This window comes from Vipera berus (genome assembly GCF_964194415.1).
Source record: "Vipera berus genome assembly, chromosome: 6".
In the NCBI taxonomy this organism is placed as follows: Eukaryota; Metazoa; Chordata; class Lepidosauria; order Squamata; family Viperidae; genus Vipera; species Vipera berus.
The window spans coordinates 68992025-69016288 of NC_138208.1; the positions used below are offsets into that span (position 1 = coordinate 68992025).

Consider the following 24264-nt stretch of genomic DNA (forward strand, 5'->3'; position numbering starts at 1 on the left):
GGGTTTTCACACTGATGATCATTGCAGCTTCCCACAGTCACATGTTCAAAATTTGGCAACTGGCATGTATGTATGGCAGTTTCACTGCTCTGGGACTGTGTTCACCATCTGTAACCTTCCCAGACGGCTTCAAAACAAGTCAGTGGGAGAAGCCCGATTCTCGTAACCAGATGATTCACTTAAAAACTACCTTGCTTAGCAACAGAAATTGTGGTTGTAAGTCAAGGACTACCTATACAATTTCTTTGTAAATTTCCTGGCTATTTCAGATTTAATGTTTTACTTACATGTAACCTTGCAGCATCTACTGCATTTTCATAGACATCATCCAGATAAATTGGAAATATCGTTCTGTGCCAGTACAAAAAGCAACAGTCACACTGTGATTGGACTCTAGAATGGAAAAATTAAAGTTACTGAGAAAATAAATATTCACAATTCATACAGAACCAATTTCAAAGAGCCATATATTTTCAGAATGCATTTTAGAATCTATCTTCATAATCATAAAGAGACAAAACTCAATTTATAAACAGGCATACATCCTTAGGGATGCTGACTTGTTTTTAAAGCTCAATTTTACATGGAAGATATATCATCCAGTTTACAGTAAAGCATCATTATCTGATGAACCCTCTACCACACCACTCTGTTCTGGGTATCTCAGGATGTAGGACCTCATCGTTTTATAGCTTTATTTACCGTTCCCTAAGTTCACTGATTAAGGCCAACTTTTTCATAACTACTTGAAGAGGAAGGAGTTCTTCATCTTTAAATGTTTTCTAGAAAAAAAAAACAGAGGGGCAAGTTATTTGTTGCATCAGTGGTTGCTATCAAACTAATATTTGCATCCATCATTAACCACAAAACCCCTTATATTATTGTTATAAATATGTATAAGAGCTGATAAGGAAGGAAGTGTTACACTTACCATTTGTGTGCCCACACTAAGGGCAAGAGAAACTATGAGTCTTCTTTGTTTTGTGCTAGGGCCATTGAGGGTGTTTTCAGCCAGCACAAGAGCAGAAAGTACATCAAGGCGCTGTTCACTGTACTTTTTATCAGAAACTACTCTTTTCTTTAGATGATAAAGAGAAGGGGAAGGGGAAGGGGCGGAGAAAACCAGCATTTTGGGATTAGTTACCCATCATCAACCAGTAAACTTTATTTCAAAGACTGACAAATATATTTCTTTTTTTTTAAATTCCAAACTAAACCAGATTTAAAGCCAAAACAATTTAACTCAGTAACTAAAATTTATATACTAGCAAACCAAAGGATCCCTTATTTTAGCATTTTCATACCCAAATCGGAGCATAAATAATGTCAGGATTTATTCTTGTGACTGTGAAGTTCCTTATAATTTTATTCAAACAGCAGCTTGTCCAGTCTTTATAATCACTGAGCTTAACTGCAAAATGTAGATGTTGATTAAAATTGCTTTCCTACCTTAGCTACAGCAATGGCATTGAGAGCTTGATGCTGAAGATGCTGGATTATATGCGTGACTGAATCGGCAACAGTCATACTTCTTCTGTAAAAAGTATATTCTATTGCCTGAAGTTGTGCAAGTTTCAGAGCACAAAATAAAAACAAAAGTTAGTATCAAATTCTGCAGTGCTTTAAATCAATGAATTAATAAATTCTCACACTCATTGTCTCATCTGCATACAAATTTAAAACAAATTTAATTAAAATGAAATATATGATTCTTTCAAATCAAAGTCTAAGTACCGGTATATGGTTTCTAACATAGTATGAACATTTGAAAGAATCATCCTTGTTATATTAACAAACCACAAACTATGGTAATATTACAAAGGCTATGCTAGATTTCTAGATAACTATATATTTTTATGTGTGCCCCATGTGCCATGAATGGGTTAAACACTGCTGACACAAGAGTAATTAGTTAAACCTTAGCATAATTTTGGATTCTGGTATCATGTTTTAGCCATTTTCTAGAGTTAAAAGATACTGTTTTACTAAGATCAAAGAATGCAGCAAAGATAACAAAACATGCAACTATGTTTCACTTACAAAATATTACTTCAGATTGTGAATATAATAGCTGTTTGAAGCTCTTGAAAGCATCTGTAGAGCATCTTTAGAAGATATAATCCTATGAAAGGATGCAGCTGCTTTAAAAAGTACAGACAGGTGCTAGATTCATATGCTTGTGCATTCTGAAGGGCCATAACAGCTTATTGTCCAGTTTCAACCTATCTCATCAATTAGATATGCATCATTTATCCTAAAATGTTATTAAAGAACCACTGCTGATATTTGTGTCAGTGACGATATACAAATATCTCGACTTACTTTGAGTAGTTCCACAAGCCTGCATAACGCTTTAACTGAGGTTTTAGTCATTGGCTTCTGCATTGACATGTGCAGATTCATTGTAGTTGTGATTATGTTTCTAAGGCTGTAAGCATAGAGAAAGCCCTAAAAATGACAAAATGAATCAATTACATTTTCCTATCATTATAAATTTACGTTTCTAAAACTGGCTGCATTTGCCAGTATCTTGACTCTTTGTGGATAAGATAGCAACTGGTATAATGTCTTTCCATATTCAATGAGACATCTTCTGTCCTATGAATACTGAAGGAATTGATTCAGACACCTGGCTTTTCTGGAGGTGGACAATATCTTGTTTTGAGAGGAAGTATTTTTTGTGATCTTGAAGAAGGCACCATCTCCTTAGGAAGTCTTCCTTAAATGCAACTGTTTCACACAACCATTGCTCTCTCTCCAACTTTCCCTTTTTAGAAACTTATTGAGATAATGAAGGAAAGACAACTACAGAACAACCTAGAGTAAACAGCACTTTTCACCAGGATTGAGACCCCTTGAAACTACCAGTGTCCATAGTTCCAGAGAATTTGCATGAATTAGAGATCAGAGCCCTGTGCTCCAGTGGTTCCACTCTTTCCTCAGCAGGCAGTTACATATGGAATGTCAAGAGATCAATCCTCTCCCTAACTACTTTTTTAATATTTATATAAAGCCACTGATAGAAGTCAATCATTTATTTATTTAAACAATTTATATGACCGCCCATCACACATCGTGACTCTGGGCAATGTACAAAGATTAAAATTCAGCAATTAAAATAACAACCAATGGCAGCCTAAGTAAATGATGCCTTCCAATCATAAAATTACATCAACAACGGTGCTAGCATAGTCTGGAGATTACCAGAATATGAATGGGAAGAAACAGGCCGAATTTGCTATTTGTTCACTAAGATTCCCTACTAGCTCCACTGCTGTCATTTGAAGACATGGCATAGCCCCTATAAGAGCAGTTCTGTGACTTGGACATCCTTCTGAACTGATAGTTATTGCTATGTGGCCTAATAGGAGAGTCTTTGCTCAGCTTTGCTAATGCACTGATTATGGCCTTAGATGGAGAAGGAAAACTTCACAACAGAAACTCAAGCACTCATCGCCACACGACTGGAGTACGGCATCATACTCTATGTACACCTGCCCATTAAAGGCCACTCAGAAACTAGTTAATAGAAATTCCATGGCTAATAAGCATATCATTCCAAAAGTGCCCAGTAAGTTTCCAGGTGCAATTTAAAAGTGTAGATTACAACCTATATATTCCTATGTGGCTTGGTGTAAAGATAGCTCCATAATCACCTCCTTCAGCTAAATCAATCCTATTTTGGGATTCCCATTTGGGAAAATTGTTCACAGTTCCCATAAAGCAAAAGTACCAAGGCCAAAATACTTCTCCCCATGGCCTCTGTTGTATGAAACAGTTTTTCACCAAGGATTAGAATGGTCCCAATCATGTTGGCCTCACAGAAGTTAGCTAAAACGGAGCTTGTCCTGATACCGTTGCAACTATATTAGGATATCACCATAGGGACTGTTTATATAGGAGTCCAATTCTGAATCAATGATAATATTGTTTTGAATTAATAACATTGTTTTATGGTTATATTTTTAAATTTTAAATATCATATCAATCAATAGTAATATAGTTAAAAGAATGATATATTAAAACATATTTGGGTGCCTACACATTGAGTTTCTTAAGGCAATTTACTTATTTACAGATATATTATTTTATCAAGTTAACTGATCAGGGTTTTTTTAATACCAAGTAAATATTCTACCTTTTGTTCTTCTTTCCAGTGTTCTTATTTTATAGAAGTTTTTTTTAAAAAATTCTTATTTGAGATTTATAACTCTATTTGTAATATTTTGTATCGGTCAATGACTGCAATAAAATCCATTCATAACTTCTAACCCATTTGTTCATAAGAATGGGGGATTGTATAATACAAATCTGACTGTATACTATGTATGCAGTATTTTCTAATCATTTTTTTTAAATTGAGCATATACATACCTGTATAAAAACATTGCATCTGTTACTGAGATCTTCAGCAAACCTATCCAGCCTTTGTTCCCTTGACAAAAGAGATTCCATTTTCATCATCCAGGAGTTCACAAATACATAATAAGACTGCATCTCTCTAAAAAGAAAATTAATAATACTTTATTAATCATTCTGATACCATATTAAGATTTGGAAGTCTAAACACTTATTTGAAATGGTGTCTGAATTCAGAAACAATGGCTTGTTATCAAGTGCTAAACTTACTAGGAAAAAACAGAAACCTGTAGGTAAGAAAAAATAAGTGTTTACTCCCCAAACTTACTTTGTGAGCAACTGAGCCTTTTGCTGTAAAAAACTTTCTCTCTGTAGTTTAACTGCATGGAAACTTTTTTTGTCCAGAAGCTTGGCAACAGCTGGCATCTTCTGAATCAAAAAGTTGTCAGCAAACCAAATGACATTAGCTGTTAGTGTGATAGCCGGCACCTATAGTATTAGCAGAAAAAATTAGGAAAATAAGAGGAAAAAAATGTATTCCAAGACCCTTAACAAACCATTCTTTTACTACACAAATTTTACAATTATAGAAATGTTCTAAGTTTACTTGCATTGTTGAAGTTCTGCTAAGCATTCCAAGAAAAAAAAAGAAATAGGTCTGATCTCAGTCCTATTGTAACACTTCATTCCCCAATGTTATTTCCTTAGCATTTAAAAACAGTCTTGAACCTATACAATATTTACAAAAGAAACATGGACATGGAAACAGTAGACAATTTTTAGAAGATACTGTAAATGAAAAGGAAATTTGATAACATTCCATACTAAAGACTATTTATATGTCCATATATTTTTGTGAAGGAGGAGCTAAGCCATACATGAATAACAGCTCTCACTGAAATCCATAGAAATTCGTTATACAGATGATTAAACTATTAGTTCGATAATACTTATTTTCGAACTACTACAGTAGCCATTCTACACAATGGCATTATACCAAAACCTGCACTACATCCTTTATCAAACATTCTAAGCACTATGGATCTGGAAATACGGTTTTGGCAGTTTCTTTAACTGTGGTTGGATATAAAATTTGTTTTGCAAATCTCTTATGCAAATTTTCAAGATATGACAATATCATGAATGCAAGTTCTTATACACAATTTGAGGGAAGGGCATCTATTATTTATGAAAGTATGTCAATAAAAAGTACATCACAGTGCCAGTTTATATCATTTATGAAATATTTCATTTGCACTATAACATTGCATTTATTGTTTGATAAAATGATGTATATTGTTAGAGATTTGAACTGATCTATGCAAAGCTTTTTGTACTGAGGTCCACTAAATCAAGCTTTCATTCTTACTAGAACAGCAACACTCTGTTGGAATTATCAAAAAGACTGAATATGATCGTATATTTAATTCTGATTATTATTTATTAGGATCTCATTCACAAGCATCTTATCTAATTTTATGTTGGTTATGAAATTTTAAGGTTGATAAAAGTTACAAGCAGTAAAATAATCACCTTTTTGCAAATGTCCAGTAACAATTTGTAAAATTTCTTGTCTACAGTCCGAAAAATCTGAAAATGTAGTACGAAAAGACCACAAATTCCAACATACTTATCTCTCTGGTCAATTTCAGAAGGTTCACCTTAAACAAACATGCACAAAAATTAGATTTTTGAAATTTGCAAAAATATCCAATCTTAATATTAATATAAAAAGGTTCTATTCTGCATTACCGAGTTTAGCTTCAACATTTGCAAAAATTGTGCGAATACTATGTGCAAACTCTTCAGCAAATATGCTGTTTTTTGAAACTGACACGCCTCCATTGAGAGAATCAAATTGCTGTTCTATACAAGCCTAGTAAGAGAAATAAAAGCAGTTTACAGTATTAGTATTAATGAGAACACAATCATATTCAAAACTTCATCAAAAACAAATCATAGCATGTTATTCTTGCTGTGTTCTATTGAAATAAAAGTTTTACTGGAAACTTAAGAATATTAACATTTATTTATAGGGATTGTTGGTTGACCGTCTTTATTTTTTATATGTTAGATTAAATGTATACATTTATGAACTTAAAACCAGCAGTATTTATAGGACCCACAGCCCATTTATTTTTTACTTTGCTTCCTTCTTACCAAAAGCAGTGAGAAATTACTCTAATCTATATGATGTTCAACCACTTTTTTAATTTGTGGTTTCCAATAGCAATAGCAGTAGCACTTAGACTTACATACCGCCCCGCAATGCTTTACAGCACACACTGGGCAGTTTATAGTCAGCAGGGATTAGGACAACTCGCTGTAGCCAACTCACCCTGGGCCAACTCGCCATGGCCAACTCACCCTGGTCTAGGATTGCCACATTTTCACAATCAGCAATTATTAATTGTAATTTTATCAGTTTAGCAATAGCAATAGCACTTAGACCTACATACCACTTCACAGTGCTTTACAGCCCTCTCTAAGTGGTTTACAGAGTCAGCATATTGCCCCCAACAATCTAGGTTCTCATTTTACCAACCTTGAGCCCTGTGAGGATTGAACCCCAATACCCTCTCCTTGAAAGTGAAGGAAGTTTTAAAAACAAGTGGAAACAAACTTTCTGAACAAAAGTTCCAAACATCTCACCACCAACAAACTAATTTCTGCCTGCACCTAACATTTTGACACCTAACATTAGGTGTACAATTCAAAAAAGAAATAAAAGCATACAAATTAAAATCATCAAAACATTTGGCAATTTTACACTATAGATTGTACTGTATTGTACAATTTTACACTATAGATTCTATAGACCACATTTATACTATATAAGGGAAATTAGGCAATATTTATCATACTACCTGGAATATCATGCCATCCAATAATTGACTTTCTAACTTTAACAATAATTTTTCAAATGGTTTCAGTTTATCTTCTTGGATCCCAAATTTAGGAGGATTGCGATGGACAGATTTTAATAGCCTGGTTAAAGAAAAGCAAAAAACAAAAATATGGAAGATTCAGAGTCTTTCATGGACACAATTAAGCTTTAAGAACTTTCAGAGGGTTAGAGTTAAACCAAGCAATTTTTTGCTTCCTTTTAACAAAGGAAATCTTTTGCTACAGAAGTAGCTTTGCAGTTTGGCTGCATTCATGGGGCAGCAGACCTGTGGAACAACAGGACAGATTTATCCCTAGGGCTAGCCTTGGTGAAAAAAAGAGGGTCATCTACATTATGGCAGAAGGCATGTACCAGCAAGGGTGATTCTAAAACATTTCATAACAGTTGGTCATTGTACAAATAGCTATATAAGAGTGACTTTGTAGGGGAGATGTGTGGCATAAAAATGCAATGAATAAATAAATGCAATATTAAATGTTTTATCATTACATAAGCAAATATTTAATGGTCCATTCCACCAAAAGTGTCATCTTGTTGGACACAAGTTGTGCCTTCTCAGTACTTGCCCTGTGGAACAGCCTTGATCTTGTTAGCTTTTTGGAACACTCTGAAGACCTGGCTGTTTTCTCCAGGGATCTGGAGGTTAGGTGAGCCCTGCTAGTTATTATGCATTCTTTCGTGATTGGAGATTACTATTCCAACTTTGGGCTCATTGGTTTTATGTTTGGTCTTTAATTTCTGTAGGACATTCAGAGTCACCTTTGTAAGATAGGTGGCCATATTAAATACAGAGAGAGAGAGAGAGAAAAAAGATCAATTACTACTAACAAGGAATGTCCTACAGAGATTCTCAGTCATCCAAGTCATGACTGTGCCAAAGGTGCTTTTCCAAAAGGCAACTGGACTTTGATTTTCCTTGATACCGTTTCACTTCTCATCTAAGAAGCTTCACAACTGTCAGAACTGAAGAAGCCTCTTGGATGAGATGCAAAACATCTTCAAGGAAAAACAAAATCCAGTTGCCTTTTGAAAAAGCACCTTTGGGATACTAACAAGGAACTGCGAGACCTTGTAGAAATATCCAGTAGAACGTCCAGTCAAGATCCACTGTTATGAACAGATAACTGCATACTTTTAACTATTTTGTCGATGTTATTTTCTATAGTATTCTACAATGCTCTATAATAAAAGTAATTATTTTTCTGTAGAAAAAATAAGCAAATTTACCCACATACCTTTTGTACGTAGTCCAGTGATCTTTCAGTGTGGCATGATTATTTATTATCTCATCAAGTGTAAGTAGAACTGTCAGAAGTTCTCCAAGATGCTCATACATAGTCTGCTTGAAAAATTACATCACTGATCTGAGAACATATTCCATACAACCAGAAAACCTTACTTTAAATATAAGCAGTCATCGGAATGCACTCGAAATATCCCCCTGAAAAATACTAACCACTACAGATATAAATATGTAAAGTATAAGAAGGTAATAGTATTGAATATAGTGCTGTATTTTTTAAAAACTTACTGGGAAATAGGGATCCCAAGAAAACAGATATTCTGGACTATTAAAGAACACAATACAATGTATCATTCTTTGTATTTAAAAAAAATCTGCCAAGGAAGATTTGATACATTTAAATCAAATCTTAAGGTTAACAACTTAAAAGAATTTTGTAATAAACAGTATAAAAATAAACTTTTACCTGAAAATGAACACCCGAAGTCTCTATCACATTAGGAATATTCCTGGAAAACAAAACATATTTCATGTTACTTAATAAACAGGTTTTAAAGACCCAAGCCTTTAAAATTTCAAAATAAATCTGGAAATTACTTCTAGTGTGCAAAACATACATGGGAAGGTAATTCTTGTAAACCGAGGCCTACTAATACAATATTAAGAATCAAATTAACATGTCTCATGTAATTATAGAATGCAGGCCTATTCAAGCTTTGATCCAGAAAACTAAACATCACCCAACAGCCAAGTATGCTACTGTGCAATTTTTTTTATTCTAATCCACTGTCTCTACAATGCAAACCAATTGTGATTCCAAAGACTATGGTGATGTAATTATTCAACTTCTGATAATCCATAGTGGAGAACATTCAATTTAGTGAGGCACAACTTTGCATCGTGATTGGAAAAGCGCCTTGGCTTAACTTATTAATCTTTTGTTTAACTCTATATTAAAATATTTTAAGTTTTATTACAAAGGAACTGATTGCCAATATCCCACTATTATGACGTAAATAGTCAAAACTTCACATCAAATCTCATCTGTTAAAAAAGCAAAATCTTAAAAAGATAGTCAGGAGAGTTAAGAGACTAGAGAAGCAAACTACTTGCAAGATAGTCAATGCCTGAACAAAATACTGTACAGCAGTGATTCTCATTTTTTTCCTTCACCACGGACCCCTTTTAATACCTTTTGTGGCCACTGTTCATGGCCACAGACCCTCAAGACTTAACTCAAGATTTAAATCGTAACATTTCTTCAAGTCTTTGTGGACCCCCTGTGATAACGTTGTGGGCCCCCAGGGGTCTGCGGACCACAAGCTGAGTTCCACTGCTGTAAAGCTTCCAGAAATCTAAACATTTTAGCCCATGTTTTTAACATTTTATGAGGGCGTGGCCAATCAACAACTTATTTAAGAGAATATGCTACAGTATGCTTTTGGCTTGTGCAAGTGTACCATTCCTTTGGCACTCTTACAAAAAAAGGATATGGAAACATTACCTGCAACTTGCCATGTTAGCAAACTATGAATAATGGAAATAATACACTTTCAAACCACAAAATATACTGTATATAGTCGGCTTGCTTTCACTTAAAATTGTATTAATCTAAAATCCGATATTACATTATTTTCATAACAACACAGTGTGATAGTATTACAGGTACTCTTTGCTTTACAACCATTTGTTTAGTGACTGTTTGAAGTTACAATCACTGAAAAAAGTGACTTACGACTGTTTTTCACACTTACGACTATTGCTGCATCCCGGCAGTCATGTGAATAAAATTTGGACACTTGGCAATTGGCATGTATTTATGACAGTTGCAGTGTCCCAGGGTCCTGATACGATCAACTTTTGCAACCTGACAAGCAAAGTCAATAGGGAAGCCAGATTCACTTAACTAACTTAACAACTGCAGTAATTCACTTAACAAACTGTGGCAAGAAAGATCATAAAATGGGACAAAAACTTACTTAACAACCCACCTTAACGACGGAAATTATGGGTTCAAGTGTGGTCATAAGTCAAAGACTATCTGTACTTTGAAAGACAATCAGACACTTTTTATAAGTGTAAAAACCAGTAAGACACATAACATTTCCCTTATCCTTGAACTAATAATCTAGAAAGCTGATTAACATGCTAGACCTATAATTTGTTCTTAGCAAATAATTACTTGTTACTGGTATAAAGGGCAGCTAACTGGTGAACAACGTTCATCACCACTTCACAGCACCGTGTCACAAAACAAGACAGCTCCTGCAATGATAAATTTGTACTGATCAGTAAAATAAGCAATTTCTCACTAAATACACTTATTTTACTCACAAATGGTTCCGTATTACTGAATGAATCACATACCTTTCCCCTGGGAGTACAAGATGGCAGTCACAGGAAGTCCTTCCTCATTTTATCCTCCCAAGAACAATCCTATCGGGTAGGCTGAGCTAAGAGATTACAACTGACCTGGTGATATCCATGATGAAGAAGGAACTTTGGCATGTGGCATATATTTTAAGAACTAAGCCAACTACAGTCATAATAAACATGAGAGATTTCTTGGAATGTTTTGTTTTGAATGGTATCAAATCCCTTTGGCTTTAGTACCTCAATGCTTATTTCTGTTTATCCATCACAGCCTATAAATTCTTAATAGTTTCTGTTCTGTGCTATTATTGTATTGTTTAATCCTCTGTATTCAATGCAACAAAGAAAAACATGATACCATGCAGGTGTTTTGAACTTTAATTTCCTGCAGCTTCAAACATCATAACCGATTACAAAAAAAACCCTGTAAAAACTATAATTCAAGACCTCTGGAGCATATCAGTATTTTATTTAGCCTTTTCATAGACTGATGTCTGAAAGTGAAAACAGTCAGCAGCACAACTCATTAGTTATTTAACAACTGCATAGAACCAACTGTAACTTGCTCTGTAGCAGGAAACTGAGTTATAGTCATTTACGACTCCACCTAGAGAATGAATCTGCATCTATGTTTTCTGTTCTGTGGAAACAGATTTACTTTAGAAAGTTGTAAAAGAACAACAGTAATAAGATGAAAAATCTAAACTGTCTGAATTTATCTTCAAACAACATGGGAGACTGGCTTTTAAAAGACTGCCAATGTGTTGCAGTGCTGGAAAAGCTGGATTAAAACAAGAAGTCTCAGGTTCAAGCCCACACTCAGCCATGGAAACTCACTACGTGAGTTTGGTTCAGTCACTGTTTCTGAGCCCAGTCTAGTTCAGAGGGTTGCCATTGTGAAGATAAAATAAAGATAAATCCCAATGTAAACTGCCTTAAGCTTTTTGAAACAGACACAGGGTATGAAACAAATAAAGAAAATTAGAAGACAATTATTCCTCTGCAATTCTAAAATAAAAAATGCAAATGAAATCTAGTAAATTGAAATAAAAAGGGCATTTCAGAAAGTTGGCTTCAAGCTCATTTTACTGCCAGTTATTTTTTAAAGAACCAACTCCCTTTTTATTAAGTGATGCTTGGCAAAACCCAATCACAAGGTACTGAAATTATGCCAAATGCACAAAGATGACTTTGAACTACATACAGCAAATTCAGCTCCTCTCTTATTAATAAATATATTATTTTCATCCAAAACATTCTCTTTTGTTTCCTGAGCTATACTTGCAGCATCAACTAAAAGTGATTCTTTAAATAGCTACAGTTTTTGCAAAACACACAATTTCATACAATTTTTAAAAATCAATTGCCACAATGCATATAATTTTTCTGATTTTCAAGGGAGGAAATGCTCACAGCACTGAATCCCTTGTTAGGGCACCAACAGAAAGAGAAGAAACAATAAGAAGTAGATATTGGATTCATTCTCTGCCATTGGATTGTCCATCAGCTGAACTGTCTTTCCATTATTAAGCAAACCTAGCAGAAAGTTAAGTCTTGCTGTTATTTTTCTTTCCAAACGCATACAGATGCATCTGCAGATGGGGAGTGTTTTAATCCATCATAGACACACTACAAATCGATGCATGCAAGAGTAATCTATTAAAATAGAGTCAACTGGGCACTGCTATAAAATCTGCAAAGCAAAGTGAACAGAGAAAAGAGAGAAATAGAAAGCTAAGAACAATACAGTGCTACTTACCTCTAGTTCACCCAAGGATTTTTACCTAAATCACTTTTGTTGTTGGCATGGAAAAAAAAATCCCATAGCACAATTATGAAGTCAACCACTTAACAAAGAAAAAATTAACAAAAATTGGTATTATAAATATTACCTGGAGAAATGAAATAAATCTTCCCATCTGTATTTGACTATCTCCTTCCCCCTTACTGGAATCCACAGCTTGAAAAATAAACATGAAAATTACCCTACTTTGAGAGAACCCAATCATTACCAATCAATTATCCTTAAGTTATACCGTAGCCATTTTTTCACGAGTCATAATTAAAGCATACTATTACAAATCATATAAAACCAATGGAATTAAAATAAAAGCTTATCACAACATGCTGCTTTCATGTTTAAATTCGGCTTTATTATCCTATACCAGGGGTAGGCAACCTCGGCTCTTTTATGACTCATGGACTTCAACTCCCAGAATTCCTGAGTCAGCTATGCTAAAAGAAGCACTTCCTATTTTAGAGGTACTACTTGCAAGTTGTCCCCATAGCTACTGTTGCTAATGGGGCCGGAAAGAATTCCAAAACTTGTGCTCTGCTTTTCCTATCTTGTTGTATAATTGGTTAAATAAAGATTTAAGAAAGTCTGTTTCCTAACAACAAAAACATATTTAAAGTTAATTACTGCACAGAGAATTTTAGAATAAATGTGTCTCATATTAGCATAATTAATATACAATACTTACTTCCTTCGCCATAAAACAGGAGGCCATTATAAAACTTTGTTTCTGCCTAGGAATAAAAGCAGATTTTTTTTCTTGCACAACAGTCTATATAGTTTTAGATTATAGAAATGAATGATTACATCTTAAATATCAAATGTGAATTAAAATGTATGCAGCAGCTTATGCATGATACAAGATATAACAGAGATTACCTCATATTTTAACTTTTTGATTTCACAGCAAAGAGCAGCATATACAGTGATGACTTTGTTCAGAACCTGGATGAAAAGGGGAAAAATTTCAGGCTACTTTTATAAACAGAATAACTTTATAAATATAAAGGAGGGGATAGAATGTAGGTATGATATCATTTCATTCACATATTAACTTTAATACATAAATAAATGCTTAATTTAAGATGGATATTTCAACTTTAAGGACTGGGGACTTCCTGAATTCCATCCTTATCTATTTGTCACATCTTTTAGATTATAAACCTGGGAGCAGAGAATATCTTGTTTATTACTGATTTTTGGCAAGCAGTTCTGGAAATATTATTAGTGAGAAACAAGATAAAATGATTTACAACTTATAAAAAAGATATATTTTGTAAAGCACAAAAAGTAACAAAGCAATATTTTTGAAATAAGTTTTTGACATTGAGCAACATACCTTGTTTTCTGTCTTTATGAGTTCAAGTAAGGAAGACTGTTCATAAGGCAAAAGCTAAAATTAAGCCAAAATACGAATGATTTAACAGAAAATCAGAGATTTGCAACATGATTGTTTTAGCTAAATGAAACAGGAAGTTTAATCCAAACTGCAATTACAAAGGACAATCCCTGCACTATACTCTGAGGAAACAAGTACTATACTGGAGAGCCAAGAAATCCTTTAAAATTTCATTCTATAATTATTAAACAGGTGATGGTTGTCACAAACTAAATAACAATGACAAAATATTGAAATATAAATATTGGAATGGGGTGGAAATGTTATACCTTACTTCCAGAAGCTTATTTATTGAGTAAAGTGCTATCTTATCAGATGCATGGAAAAAATGTACATATACATACATAAAGGGATTTTTCCCAACTAGAATATTTTGGCAGATACATAACAAATGAATAGTTGAACTAACTAAATATAAACAAATACACCAGCCAACTGCAAATATTTCTGATGGCCTGAAGCCAGTATAGCCTACAACAAAGTGCATGGCAGCAGTTAAAAATTAATTATTTAACAGAAGTTGATTCTAGACAGATGGCTCTCAATGTAATTATTCAAAGACAGCATGCAGGTATTCCCACTTTAGTGATGTTAGATTAATCAACAGAATGTTCAGCCTGTACCCAGAATAGGAACTGGGAGAAAGTCCCACATAAACAAGGCATTAGGCTGGGAAAAGTTGCTCTGAATGTCTCGTTGTCTTATAAAATTCTGTGCAAGTACAGTATGTAGTTGAATAGTAAGAGACTTGGGTAAAATGACATAGGCACATAAGGCAATACACATACACTTAACGCAATGGGGTCGAGATTGAAGTCCCAAACATCTCCAATGGAATCATCCAATGCATCTTCAATTCTCTTCAGCTGGGAAGTATATGCTTCCAGGAATTTTCCATAGTTCTTCAACTGCACCTCAACATGGATTTCTACAAGTAAACAATATTTTCATTATATTTGCAAATATGCTGATTAAACGTGGAAGCACAGAAATTACCTAAATTCAAGCAATTACTTATTTTTTAAAAAATCATTCAAAATCACCTCTTCCATTTTCTTCACAGATGTTTTGTTTTCCCAATCTGTTATTTTAATATTATTAATCAATATATTATAAGGATGTATAAGAATTTTAATACTGTAGCAAAATAACATTACACCACAAGTCAGTCATTCTGCTATTTTGATAATGGAATTTATTGCAGGAAGACTTATGAAACAGATTTCATTCTAGTGTAGTCTTCCTAAAGCAGAAGTTTTACGTTGATGGGTTACATTGTTTTACAAGTTTTACACTGATATTCCAACCAACTGAAGGGTACTAGGCTGGGGATGACTGAACTATAAACTTCATTATTATTGTATAAGATGGTATTTGCATTTTGCAGCTTTGAACTTTATTTAAATGTTTAATCACGGAATTGGAATTACAATAAGCAAAACAGGAAGCTGTTTTTCTTTTTATAAGCTACTAAACATGGTTGCTTATAATAAAGCACTTTCAATTCCTTTTAGTACAACCAAAGAGACAATTTCAAAAGGCTCAGCTGCTTTATAATTTCAGCAACAATATACATGTGAGTTAAAGATGTAAATGCACACTATATTCTAATAATGACAAAGCAAGTTATAACAAAATGTCAATGCAAAGGTAAAACTACTCAAATTAGTTGTATTATGATATTTTATGGATAACTGTTATGCAATTTGATAAGACAGTTTTGCAATATCTCATAAGTGACAAAATATGTATTTTATGCACAACAATTTAAAACATATGCAAGCGTGCAGAATATCTCCAAAAATAGTATATATTCCAATTAATATTCATACCATGTTAGCACTTTCAGCTAAGGAACATCTGTAAAAAAGTTACAAAATACAAATGATACAGACTGTCACGTTCCAATTTCTGCAAATTAAGAGAGATGCATACAGCAACCCTCTTAATTACTTCAGCATGACTTCATATTTCAGCTAAAGCAGAGTGCAGCTGCAAGAATAAAGTCTGTATCCAAAAAGAATGTGTAAAATTTGGAGAGTATCTGCAGATTGCCAAAAACAAAACAAAAATAGAATAAACTACTCTGGAACAATGAAGTGAATCAGAAACCAACAGAAATCAAAGAGGAAGTGAAGTATTACTGTACTATCAGCAGGGAAATTGCTGTCAAAAAGAGAAGAAAGCATAATCTCGACTAGGAAGAGCCTTTACAGGAAAAACATTCTACCATCATAGCAGCAGAAGTTTGTAACATTTAGCTCTTATAGTTTATTTTACAATAGACATTATACCATGTTACATCACTTTTAGGAAAAAATTATCTCAGAATTAATGAAATATGCAGTGAAGATATTGCTGTTTTACTAAGTCCAGGGGTCTTCAAACTTGGCTTTTTTATGACTTGTGGACTTCAACTCCCAGAATTCCTCAGCCAGCATGCCTGGCTGAGGAATTCTGGGAGTTGAAGTCTACAAGTCATAAAAGGGCCAAGTTTGAAGACCCCATTTCTGAACTATCTCATGCTTCATCACTCACTACCACTAAAACAAATGAGACTCCTAACCTCATTTATAAAAATGCAATACAAATGAAGAAATCTTTTATTCACATCCTATGTATTATCAGTCCTGCAGAGAGGAAAATCTCAATCATATTCACTATAATATATATGATATATATTCAAGAGCCACTCCAGTTTTAATCCAGATTAAGCTAGGTCTAACCCACCTATCCCTTATATTCCGGATTCTCAGTAATTATCTTATATTTTTTTTCCAAACTTGAGCACTTTTAGATAGGCAGATGCAGTTATGAGACCATTCCTCCAGATTATCTATTAAAGTGCTCAATTAAAAAGTGTCCATTTAAAAAAAACACCCTTGTAGTTTAGTGTTGAACAAAAGTACTTTAAATCAATTACAAAACGTCAACCATTTGAAGCCGTGTTAGAAAAAAACAAAATCTTCTGCAGGGCACACACAGAGTTGCCATGTTCTCAGTCTTAAATTTGACCTCAAACAAGTTCATTATCATCTACAGAAATTAGGGTCTACATTTCAATTTCAAAATACAATTGAATTATTCATTTTGGGAGTGGACCCTTACCGCAGCGTTTTCCAACCTTAGGAACTTGAAGATGCGTGGACTTCAACTCCCAGAATTCCCCAGCCAGCTATGCTGGCTGGGGAATTCTGGGAGTTGAAGTCCACGCATCTTCAAGTTCCTAAGGTTGGAAAACGCTGCCTTACCGTATGGTAGAAACGCTAAGACTGAATAATACAAACCGGCAGAGTGTTATATTCCGTAATTACTGGAAAGAGGAATAAGATTTCAGAATAACTTTTAACCACAAACTTTCCTGTACGCATACCTGTTACGGGAGCATATCTGGGTATCTGGCACAGGATTTCATCTTTAGGCAAAAGACTGGGAACTTTACATAGGGGGACCCAAACTCTCCTTTTAACCCCCAGCCACCTTGACTAAGAAAACGGATGGCCGAAAGTATGTCCCTCGCCTTCGCAACCGCAGCAGCCTACGGACAAACCTCTGGGCATAAGCTAAGGTCCTTCCTTAGGTTCGGGAGGAAAGAGTTAACTTATCCCGGAGGAAAGACCCATTCGCCGGGACGAGTAGGGGGAACCGTTTGACTGAAAGGACTTGGCCATTCCCCCAAGAACTGGAGCTCGGTTGCAGGCGCCCCTCCGCAACCACTCCCTGGTTTTCCCGGATTCGGAGCCAAGGTTCCCACCACAGGCTTCCCCCACCCCACCTCTTACTCTGAGAGCCGTCGTCAACGCGGTCGAATTCCCAATCCGGCGAGAGGGTCTCCAGCGCCATAACAGACCTACATCCAACGGCGGCGGCGGCGGCGGCGGCTAGAGCACCACTCCTACTACAAAACACGGGATTTCCTGCCACGCCCGCAAGGCATATTGGGCAACGTAGTTCTCAGATTTAGAGGGCGCTAAAAGGAAGCGGAACGGAGAACGCGTGTTCGATAGCGGCTCCTGGTGGATGAAACGTCGATAATCAGTAAGGAAAATTGCTGTGATTACTCAGGTGGCGGCTAGAGGGCGGTATTGTTGACTTCACAGCTTTTACACAGAGAAGTAAATTGATTATCTTGTGACTGTCATCTTTGGTCTCAAAGAAGGGGAAAGTTACAGTTCTCGTTATTAATAGTAAACCCTCTGTAAAATATACAGTTTCATATAAATAGTCAAAAATAACAAAAAAAGCTTCTTTCAACATATAAGAAACAAGAAAAAAGTTAAGGAAATGATTGGTCCATTAGTGGGGGAAAGTGGCAAGAAGGTGACAAGCAACAGGGAGAAAGCAGAACTATTTAACTCGTTTTTTGCATCTGTCTTTACACAAAGGGAAAAAACAGTCCAACCTACCAAAACCAGTGCCATAAAAAACAGAATAGAAACGCAAGTTAAGATAGGCAAGAAAATGGTAAGTGAGCACCTGTCCAGCCTAGACGAGTTCAAATCACCAGGACCAGATGGATTACACCCCAAGGTTCTCAAGGAACTGGCAGACGTGATCTCAGAACCACTGAACTGTATTTTTCAAAGATCCTGGAGCACTGGGGAACTACCAGAGGACTGGAAGAGAGCTGATGTAGTTCCCATCTTCAAAAAAGGGAAAAAAATAGATCCAGGAAACTACAGACCTATCAGCCTGACCTCAATACCTGGGAAGATTCTGGAAAAGATAATCAAACAACAAATCAGCGAACACCTTGATGCGAACAAAGTTATCACTAAAAGCCAACATGGGTTTGTCAAAAACAGATCTTGCCAGACAAACCTTATTGCATTCTTTGACCAAGTGACAAAACTAGTGGACCAGAGGAATGCTGTAGATATAATTTGCTTGGATTTCAGTAAGGCATTTGATAAAGTAGATCACAACCTACTACTTGATAAGATAGAAAAATGTGGGTTAGATAGCATCACCACCAGATGGATTCATAGCTGGCTGACAGGCCGTACTCAGCGTGTGGTCCTCAATGGAACTGCATCTACATGGAAGGAAGTGTGTAGTGAGGTGCCCCAGGGCTCTGTTCTGGGCCCAGTGCTCTTCAACATCTTCATCAATGATTTGGATGAGGGGATAGATGGGGAACTCATCAAATTTGCAGATGACACCAAGCTGGCAGGAATAGCCAATACTCCAGAAGATAGGCTTAAGATACAGGAGGATCTGGACAGACTCGAACACTGGGCACTATCTAACAAAATGAAATTCAATTGTGAAAAAAGTAAGGTTCTGCATTTAGGCAGGAAAAATCAAATGCACAGGTACAGTATAGGTGGTACCTTGCTCGATAGTAGTAACTGTGAGAGGGATCTCGGAGTCCTAGTGGACAATCACTTAAATATGAGCCAGCAGTGTGCTGCAGCTGCCAAAAAAGCCAACACAGTGGTAGGCTGCATTAACAGAGGGATAGAATCAAGATCGCGTGAAGTACTAATACCACTTTACAATGCCTTGGTAAGGCCACACCTGGAATACTGCATCCAATTTTGGTCACCACGATGTAAAAAAGATGTCGAGACACTAGAAAGAGTACAGAGAAGAGCAACAAAGATGATTGGGGGACTGGAGGCTAAAACATATAGGGAACGGTTGCTGGAATTGGGTATGTGTGGTTTAATGAAGAGAAGGGTAAGGGGTGACATGATAGCAGTGTTCCAATATCTCAGGGGCTGCCACAAAGAAGAGGGAGCCAAGCTATTCTCCAAAACACCTGAAAGCAGGACAAGAAGCAATGGATGGAAACTAGTCAAGGAGAGAAGCAACCTAGAACTAAGGAGAAACTTCCTGACAGTTAGAACAATTAATCAGTGGAACAACCTGCCTCCAGAAGTGGTGAATGCTCCAACACTGGAAGTTTTTAAAAAGAGACTGGATAGCCATTTGTCTGAAATGGTATAGGGTTTCCTGCCTTAGCAGGGGGTTGGACTAGATGACCTCCAAGGCCCCTTCCAACTTCTTCTTCTTCTTCTTCTTCTTCTTATTATTATTATTATTATTATTATTATTATTATTATTATTATTATTATTATTATTATTATTATTATGTCAGTTTATAATACAAGGTTTGTGTCTGATTTAAAATGAGCCTAATCCCCTCCTCGTGCATTAAACAATTCAAAATTCTCAAGTATTATATCCTGCTTGGCAAACAATATACACTGGAGAAAGATAGCAAACCTTGACTAGATCTTAGGAATAATAGTGATTTCCCTCTTTGAGTTATTAAACCTTTATCAAATAAATATTTGATACAGTTCACTACAAATGTTTGTTTGGTAGGGAAAGTGATATGTCAAAGGCAGTAAATGGAACATGTGCTTTAAATGTTAGTGTCCAAGAAAAAATGATGAGAAGCTGTGAGAATGCTGAAAAATGATTGAAGGCTTCTGCAACAAAGGGAAATTGTTTAGTAGTCTAACTGTTGCTTTCCTGCTTTTTTGTAATCAGCTTTTGCACCAGAGAAATTTCATGCAAGCTTGGGAAACATCTACATGGATGGGATTTACTGAAAGAGGGAATAAGGGAGTGTACAGGAATGATTGATGTCTTTCTTATGATGTAATGGCTCTGTTGTCTGATTTTCATTGGCTAACACAGTTTATAAAGCAGTGCTACCCATTTTCTATGCGTGGTACTTCGGGATGTAACTCTGCCAGTGTTCCAGATCGTTGGCCACCCAGCTGCTTAATTTGATCAAATAAAGTGCTGTTTGATCAAGAAGTTTCTGCTTGGGTTATCTGATTAGATTGATATGGTATCTCAAGTTCAAGTAAAGGACTGGGACCTTACATTTCTGGCGCACTGAACAGGGACTTGAAAAAAGTTTTTTCTTCAAGGTTGTTTTTCATTAAAACTCCCTGTGAATGAGTTCCGTTGTAACTCACAACTTTCAGGCATAACATCCAGGAAAACTGGTGTGGCCAAAAGATAAGGTCAAGAGCGCTCCCAGACTTTGTGTCTGGTGGCTTTTAAATTGGCCAGCCCAGCAGACCTGAGTTTGTCTGTTTACGGAGACTTCCATCTCATCCCAGTGAATGTAGGAGGAGACAAGAAAACAGGAGAAACTTGGTAAGTAAAAACAAGCATTCTGGAATTAGGGGGAGTGGGGAGTGCTGTTTGCATGAATGAAAAATGAGATGGAGAAATTCCTGTTAGAGGTCTGCTCCAGAGCGACAGGGAAAGTGCTTGTTGAGTTTCAGGCTGTTATCAGGCAGGGTCTGTCCGAGAAAAAGGGGGGCCTTAGCTAGCCTTGATCTTGATAAAAAGACCAAGGAGAGTGACAACAAGAGAGGTGACAATTCCCGAATCCAGGAACACACGGACGGATGCAAGGCAACTAGAAGTAATACGGCCAATTGGGGTGGGTAGACCGGTAACTCACTCAATGAGCAAAGTGCAAAAACAGCCGATCTTATAAGCAAGCTTCCAAACCTCTAGCATTTTACTCGGACAACATTGGCAGTTAGCCGACAAAAGCTAAGTTTATTAAACAGTTGGTTTATATTTATCCCGGTGTTCAACTATTTCTTTCGTAACATGGATGTGTCCAGGATTCGTATTTTTAATGTAATACATATATACATATATGCACATACACACACACACACACACACACACTGAAAAATAAGTTTTTTTATCTCTTTATGAATGTTGATTCTGGATAGAATTACAGATAAAGGTTCAGCCTGATTGTTTATGGATAGACGGTTATGGCAAAGTTGATAAGAAAGAGACTGGTGGATGTTGGATGGGGAGAAGAGAATGCTAGGGGAGCCTGGGAGGGGGGCTTTCCCTCCCTGTAGTTCTGGGTTCTGTGCCAGGTTAAGAAGGAGAAGAGACATGGATAGTTTGGGATGTTGAAAAGAAAAATTAATAGTAAAAGGGAAAAAGTTACTCACGTAAAGTTGAGAGAAGAGAATGCACATGGGAGGCTGAAGGCAGGTACATGAAGGAAATGAATGTTGAAGAGGGGGAGGAGTTATGTGTTTTGTTTTTGGCTGATGTTGTGGATGGTACACAATGGCTGGACAGGTTGTGACATCTAGTGGTGAGGCCATTTCAATACAGGCCTCAACTCTGGAAAATTTGCCTTGCCTGTTTGAAATGATGGATGGGAGTTGCACGAAGGTGTTCAAGAATGTCAATGAAGAAGAGAAGAATGTTACTCAGTATTTGCATAATCTGGCGCGGGTTTTGTCTTCTATTCCAGTACAGGCCCAGGCTGCCCTACCACCTGTCTCTGACAATTGTTCCTGGAGAGTGAGTTCAGGTGAAAGAAACTATAACCCTATAACTTCCAGTCCTGAGTGGCCCCAACCATGCCAAGCCTTGTTGACCTCAACTGCAGTGGGAGTTAAGGAATGAAAGCATGAGTCCATGGAAGGTCCCATCATTCCCTCTCCAGTAACAAACTCCTCAGCTGGATGGCATGAAAGTGAAATTTCGACCTGCTTCGCCTGTTGAACTGTTCCTATCTAACTAGGAGAAAAGCTTCAATGGACTGGACTACCCCAGAACTTGGGTTCGTAATATCTAGACTGTGTATTGCTACATTTTTGTTGCTGCTGTTTCCCTTACACCTTTCTTCAGACCATGGGTCCAGTACTTAAAGGAATAAAAGGGAGTTGTGTCCATAACAAGACTACATATTCCACTTGCAAAGTGGGGGATAGAGTCATTTGTTATGCTCCTGTCAACACAGTAAAGCCCTACCAACAACTTCAAACCTGGACATATGGAGGGACACACAGACATTACCTCTTTTGAAAGAATAACATGAGACTTATGGACAAGTGCCAGAATCTCTTTTGAGATATATACAGCTACTGACTATAATCAAGCTAAATAAACTAAGTACAGAGACAGGCTTACTCATTTAATACAAACTACATCCTACCCAACCTGGCACAGTCAAAGAAAATTCAATATGATTAAAGGAATCAGCACATAGTGCAACTCTGATTCCTGCAACCTGGTGTCTTTCGAGATAACCAGACCAGCAGACTTCTCAGCATCATTTGGACCAGCTATCCATTAAACCAGGCATAATTATGGGTTCAACTTGACACTATTATACCAGTGTCCCAAAAACATTTTCGAGTTTTTCATTCTTTTTACGATGAACTGGAAACCACAACTGAAATTCTCTCAGCAAAAAAGAAACTTTTTATTGATCTGGCCCAAAAGAATTGCTTCATCTCTAAATGTGACTAACTGTTATATGTCTATGGGTACTAACATGGGTGAACAATGGCCTTGGGAAGCATGTGAAATAAATTTTACTGCCATGACTAGTCAAAATCTCACTGGGAAAAGCCACCAATAGACCCAACGTGTGGACTCTGTCCACTTCCATAGTGGGAAGCCTCTGTTTTAAAAAGAGAAGGTTCTGGTAAAAACTTTGAGGAGATTTAGGTGTGAACACCTCTTGTAGGTGAGCACCTCAGTATCCTTTTGGTAGATTACCACTGATTCGGCCTAACCTCCAAATCCCATGGCAAACATTCCCCAACTGTCTACCTCATGGACCAATCTAATAGATGCCACCCTCAACTGGACTGCCCCAGATGCACCTATTACGCGGCAAGAAGATGGAATGTATAAGTAATAGGACTCTTGTTTATATGCTTAATAGAATTGTTAGACTGCAAGCTATATCAGAAATAATTACAAATCAAGGGCATTTAGAATAACATAATGCTGTTTTGCTTCTCTATACTATGCTTGTGCAGGAACCTCCATTAGCCCGAGGCGAGAAGTACACATTGTTGTTGTTGTTAGTTGCGAAGTCATGTCCGACCCATCGCAACCCCATGGACAACATTCCTCCAGGCCTTCCTGTCCTCTACCATCTTCTGGAGTCCATTTAGGCTCACGCCTACTGCTTCAGTGACTCCATCCAGCCACCTCATTCTCTATCGTCCCATTCTTCTCTTGCCTTCAACTTTTCCCAGCATTAGGCTCTTCTCCAGTGAGTCCTTCCTTTTCATTAGGTGGCCAAATTATTTGAGTTTCAACTTCAGTATCTGGCCTTCTAAAGAGCAGTTAGGGTTGATCTCCTCTAGGACTGACCAGTTTGATCGCCTTGCAGTCCAAGGGACTCACAGGAGTCTTCTCCAGCACCATAGTTCAAA

General features: G+C 36.5%; 1 protein-coding gene across 2 annotated transcripts in view; it reads right to left on the reverse strand.

Moving 5' to 3' along the window:
- The window catches only part of WASHC4 (WASH complex subunit 4), a 37388-nt gene extending 19426 nt beyond the window's left edge, over window positions 1-17962 (reverse strand). For both annotated transcript variants that reach the window (XR_014026838.1, XM_081330754.1), the window contains exons 1-19: window positions 17860-17962; window positions 14866-15005; window positions 14018-14071; window positions 13558-13623; window positions 13367-13412; window positions 12776-12843; window positions 10693-10775; window positions 8977-9019; window positions 8503-8606; window positions 7227-7347; window positions 6112-6235; window positions 5893-6020; window positions 4688-4848; window positions 4375-4501; window positions 2323-2448; window positions 1450-1557; window positions 932-1078; window positions 703-782; window positions 288-393 (exon numbers count right to left, since the gene is read on the reverse strand). Coding sequence is in view for 1 of the 2 variants with exons in the window: in XM_081330754.1 (XP_081186880.1) it covers window positions 288-393; window positions 703-782; window positions 932-1078; window positions 1450-1557; window positions 2323-2448; window positions 4375-4501; window positions 4688-4848; window positions 5893-6020; window positions 6112-6235; window positions 7227-7347; window positions 8503-8606; window positions 8977-9019; window positions 10693-10775; window positions 12776-12843; window positions 13367-13412; window positions 13558-13623; window positions 14018-14071; window positions 14866-15005; window positions 17860-17920 (1893 nt within the window). In the remaining variant the exon portion in view is untranslated. The remainder of the gene's footprint in view (window positions 1-287; window positions 394-702; window positions 783-931; window positions 1079-1449; window positions 1558-2322; window positions 2449-4374; window positions 4502-4687; window positions 4849-5892; window positions 6021-6111; window positions 6236-7226; window positions 7348-8502; window positions 8607-8976; window positions 9020-10692; window positions 10776-12775; window positions 12844-13366; window positions 13413-13557; window positions 13624-14017; window positions 14072-14865; window positions 15006-17859) is intronic.
- Between the last annotated feature and the right edge of the window lie 6302 nt (window positions 17963-24264).